We start from the raw sequence: 5000 nt of genomic DNA on the forward strand, positions 1-5000 counted from the left end.
CAAAACGTGACTCCAATCAGAACTGAGGACCATGACTATCCGTAACACCAGTGAATTTCGGGAAGCATTTATTTTTCAAAACCAGCGCTAGAAAAGTGAGATACTAACTCTGAGACTGAAAACCTCCAGTGAGAAAACAGTAAACTCTTGAGCTGTGAACACAAAGTCCAAGGCGCTCTACATCCAGTGAGGAGGGAAGTTTAAAAAGCCTTTAGTGTCATTGGCTTAGAGTCACAGTTTAAAAGTACTGCAACCAATCAAATGGTAGCAATCAAGACACATTCAAAAAGTCTGTAAAATAGTAGAGGACCATACCAAGGAAAAATACCCCCCCCCCCCCCCAAAAAAAAAAAAAAATAATACAATGAAGGAAAAAATATGTATGAGTGTGAAAGCGGGTGAGAGAGAGAGCAAGACAGAAAAGAAAAGAAAGAGAGAAAAAAGAAGGATACATGAGTGTAATGAAACCCTCCAGACGTTGTTGGACTGCAGAGGTGAAGCCTGTCTCTCTCTGTCCCGTTTCAGGAGAGAACCTCCTCCAAGCCCTTCAGCGAAGAAGTTCTGTGGAACTGCTGGCTGGAGTTCAACATCCGGATCAGGGACCTGCCCAAGGGTGCGCGCCTCAACCTGCAGGTGAGCTCACTGTCGCTCACGGGACAATGAACCAGTCGATCGACAGAAAATTAATCGATTATAGTCATTTATCAGGTAAAAATTTAACAATTTCTGGTTGCAGCTTCACAAATGCTAAGATTTTTGCTTCTGCTTTTCTCCATTTCATATCATTATAAAATTAATACTTTGGCTTTTTTTGGCTGCTGGTTAGTCTAAGTAAGCAGTTTTAAGAATCACTTTGGTAACTTGCGATGGGCATTTGTTATTATTTTTGACATTTTATAGATTAAATGATTAATTGATTAATTAAAAAAATGATAGATACATTAGTCGGCAATGAAAACAGTCATTAATAATAATAAAAAAAAAAAATCCCCCTCTCTCTCCCAATCTTCCCTGTGTTGCTGTACTTTGTACTGTCTAATAAAGGCAAAAATGCCCCAAAAATAACCTTAAAAAAATATATTACCAAAAATTTACCAAAAAAGTGTCCTTTAATAGATGAAAGCAAACAGAGGCCTGTCTTGAAAACTTGTTACCAGTGGTTACAACTTAGGAGGGACACGTAAACGGGGGAAAAGACAAGTGAGGAAGAAGTGATAATGTTGCAGTCTTTCTTTTTGTTGTCACTCTTCCAACATGGCGGCATGTTTTTCATAACCACTCTCCAAACATATATATGTATTCAGCAGAAAACAGATTTTGGCAGTAGGATGAGATGTTCCTCACGCTCTGATATCATGGAGATGTTGAAGGATGCTCAGTAAACTGGTATGAACTGGTCTTTCTACTTTATTATATTCTATACTATTCTGTTCTATTCTCCCAGGTGTCCTGCGGGAAGCCAGTCCAGACCCCAAACTCCAAGGGAAGCTCCGCCTACCAGGACAACACAGGAAGTGGAGGAGGAAGTGGCAGTCATGATGGTGAGGTCAAAGAAAAGAGTCCTGTTACCTTTGTTGTTCCCCACAATGAAAGCAGAGGAGGGACTATGGATCGTCCCCGGTCTGTCCGTCCGTCCTGCACCATCCTGTCCCGGATTTTGACAAAACTTTGGGCAATGATTCGTGTAATTTTTCTGTTCCGGCATTTTCAAAATGACACTGATTGGTCAAGGTTGGGGCGCACAATGTCACACACAATGTCTCAGATGCTGCTGATCTGATTTTGACAAAACTTGGGGAAATTATGCATCTCACCAAGTCACATGAGTTGGCCCAAAGGGGAACTATACAGCTCAAAACAAGGTGACATATTTGTTACTGAGTGTTTACTGCTGTTTGATTGTGTCTTCATTTTCCCTTGCACTCCTCACTACTGGTTTCTTGTAATGTTGACAGTCAACAAAGTGAGGCTCATTCATCCGTCTTTCTTCCTCTCCATCAGCGAAGACCAAGAGTCGTCTTCTGTACTACGTCAACCTGCTGCTGGTCGACCATCGCTCTCTGCTCCGCCAGGGCGAGTTCATCCTCCACATGTGGAAAATGCCGGAGAAGAGCGAGGAGAACAGCAGCAGCGTCAACGCCGACAAGCTCACCTCGGCCACCAACCCGGACAAGGCCTCGTCCATGGCCGTCGCCATTTTACTGGACAAGTACTGCTACCCGGTGGTGCTGCCCAAGAGCCGGGAGGTGGGGCGGGACCCCGGGGCGGCGGAGGAGGCCGAGGGCGGGGAGCGAGGCCAGAGGGAGATGCCGAACCACCTGAGGAAGCAGTTTGAGGCCATCGTGGCGACGGATCCCCTGCACCCGCTCAGCCCCGAGGACAAAGAGCTGCTCTGGCACTTCAGGCACGAGTGTATGCGCCATCCCAGGTACGGCTAACGTGAACGGTAAAATACAAAGGCTTTCATTCCAAAACGCTAAAATAATTCACAAGCACTTGACCACCTGAAACACACCAGACAATATTTGAACAAAATGATTATTCTAAAATGATTCTATCCTCAGAAACATCTTTTTTTATAAGCAAAGCTCATAAGATGGCTCCCAACTATAAAAGGAACTCATATTTGGTTTAACTTTCATACCAGCAATCATTTTGTAAGAGTAGGTATCATATTTTCCAAAGGTAGAGATCTAATTTTGGAATGAAAGTCTACTGAAAGCAGCTGCCTGTTGAGTCTGGCTGAAACTGAGGCTCATTGTACTGTGTTTTCTTTATCTTGTTTTTAGTGTATCAGGTGGTTGACTGAATAAGTGTTCATTATGTTTTTACCCAGTTACTTGTTAGGGCAAATGAAGGTAATGTTGCTGATGTCTAATCATGTGCCCTGTGTAGGATTTGACTTTTTTCTTTGTACTTAGTGAAAATTAACACCACCAAGCTTGAAATGTTACACATATTAAAAACAGATAACAAACAAGAAATATATATCTACATAATAAGTAATAATAATAAAAAATAAGAGAAAAATTAATTGTGCTGGTGAGGTAAAAAGCCCAAGATGAGCTTATGTCAAAACCTCACCGATGTTATACCAATGAAGTTACAATCACTGAGAATTCATTTAAAGTAATTACAATAAAGAAAATGCAATCACTGAAATATAGTTACATAATAGTATTTAGTAAGCTAATACAATTAATATTAATAAATGACATGAATCTCCAGGCTATGTGGTAAGCGATCAAATGTATAACTATAGCTTTTTGAGACGGTAACATCTAAATACCTTGCTTATATTCAGTCTTTGGTCTTTGCCTGTTCTCAAACTTTGTCCCTGCTGGACAGAAATGCTTACATTTTTAACATGAGTGACTTGCTCCACCCATTGAGGAGCTAAGTTTGTTTTATTTCCCTTTTATTTTACAGCAACTTTGTGAAGAAAAGTGCTCTGCAAAGTGCTATATAGCTGTTATTTATTATATAACGGTGGATATCTGGTTTTGGAACCAAACTCTTCATGTCTTCCTGTGCTCAGGGCCTATCCCAAGCTGCTGGGCTCAGTCCGCTGGGGGAAGCAGGAAGACGTTTTGATCACACACCGCCTGTTGGAGCGCAGCAGCGCCTGGGACAGCAGGTAAAGGACTAGGGCTGGGCGATAACTCAATATTATCGTTTATCGTCTTTCAGTGGAATCGTATCTTGATCATATGAAGATATTTTGATATTGTGACACACATTTCTGCTGTCTGAATTGATGATGACAAGCAAATTTTACTTAAAAACTCTGATAAAATGAGGTATGGTAGGAATATTATTTGAAAATTTCTGTTTTGTTTGACATCACATCTAACATCACCATTCAGTTCAATGAGATGAACATTAATTTGATTATTTAACATGATTTTGCATACATGAACCATATTGTGATATATATTGATATTGAGAAAAATTCTTATGATTTTCATGATATTGATTTCAACCATATCGCCCAGCGCTATAAAGGACGAAGGGGGGGTGATAACAGCCGGTTTTCCACAGCGATATGTGTCCTCTCTGTCTCTGCCCTCTGTCCTGCTGTCCGTCCCGTCACCTGTCCCCGTGTCTTCCCCCACAGCGGTCTGGATGTCGGCCTGGCCATGCAGCTGCTGGACTGCCACTACTCAGACGCTCAGGTCCGCTCCATGGCCGTCAGGAAGCTGGAGACTCTGGGAGACGATGATGTGCTGCGATACCTGCTGCAGCTCGTACAGGTGGAACCACAGACCTGCTCTATTCTGTTCTATTCTATTCTGTTCTGTTCTATTCTATTCTATTCTGTTCTGTTCTGTTCTGTTCTATTCTATTCTGTTCTGTTCTGTTCTATTCTGTTCTATTCTATTCGATTCTATTCTATTCTAGAGTAGTCTATTCTAGTCTGTTCTATTCTATTCTATTCTATTCTATTCTAGTCTATTCTATTCTAGTTTATTCTATTCTAGTCTAGTCTATTCTAGTCTGTTCTATTCTATTCTAGTCTATTCTATTCAGGTCTATTCTATTCTAGTTTGTTCTATTCTATTCTAGTCTGTTCTATTCTATTCTATTCTATCTAGTCTAGTCTATTCTAGTCTGTTCTATTCTATTCTATTCTATTCTATTCTATTCTAGTTTATTCTATTCTAGTCTATTCTAGTCTGTTCTATTCTATTCTAGTCTATTCTATTCAGGTCTATTCTATTCTAGTTTATTCTATTCTAGTCTAGTCTATCCCAGTCTAGTCAAAACATGTTCATTGTCTTCTGAATAAAAACACTCCTCAGTTATTTTTACCTCTACCAAGAAGGCTGTTTTTGCCCCGGTTAGTTTGTCTGTCTGTCAGCAGGATATCTCAAAAACGTATGAACGGATTTCCATGAAATTTGGTGGACAGATACACGTTGGGCTAAGAAGCAATTGATTAGATTTTGGTGGCGATCCTGATCTGGGATTTCCACCTATTAGACGATTATCCCTTTTTA

The 5000-nt window shown here is 40.6% G+C and overlaps 1 protein-coding gene across 1 annotated transcript in view; it reads left to right on the forward strand.

The window, feature by feature from the left end:
* The window catches only part of pik3cg (phosphatidylinositol-4,5-bisphosphate 3-kinase, catalytic subunit gamma), a 31180-nt gene that overhangs the window by 7798 nt on the left and 18382 nt on the right, over positions 1 to 5000 (forward strand). Inside the window, exons 9-13 of the mRNA XM_071545062.1 lie at positions 526 to 633; positions 1445 to 1541; positions 2002 to 2428; positions 3539 to 3637; positions 4118 to 4253. Of these exons, the coding sequence (XP_071401163.1) occupies positions 526 to 633; positions 1445 to 1541; positions 2002 to 2428; positions 3539 to 3637; positions 4118 to 4253 (867 nt within the window). The remainder of the gene's footprint in view (positions 1 to 525; positions 634 to 1444; positions 1542 to 2001; positions 2429 to 3538; positions 3638 to 4117; positions 4254 to 5000) is intronic.

The sequence above is a fragment of the Centroberyx affinis genome, unplaced genomic scaffold, assembly GCF_046629955.1.
Source record: "Centroberyx affinis isolate AG114_WGS23_722 - 3 ecotype Tasmania unplaced genomic scaffold, CSIRO-AGI_Caff_v1 ptg004760l_1, whole genome shotgun sequence".
Classification (NCBI taxonomy): Eukaryota; Metazoa; Chordata; class Actinopteri; order Beryciformes; family Berycidae; genus Centroberyx; species Centroberyx affinis.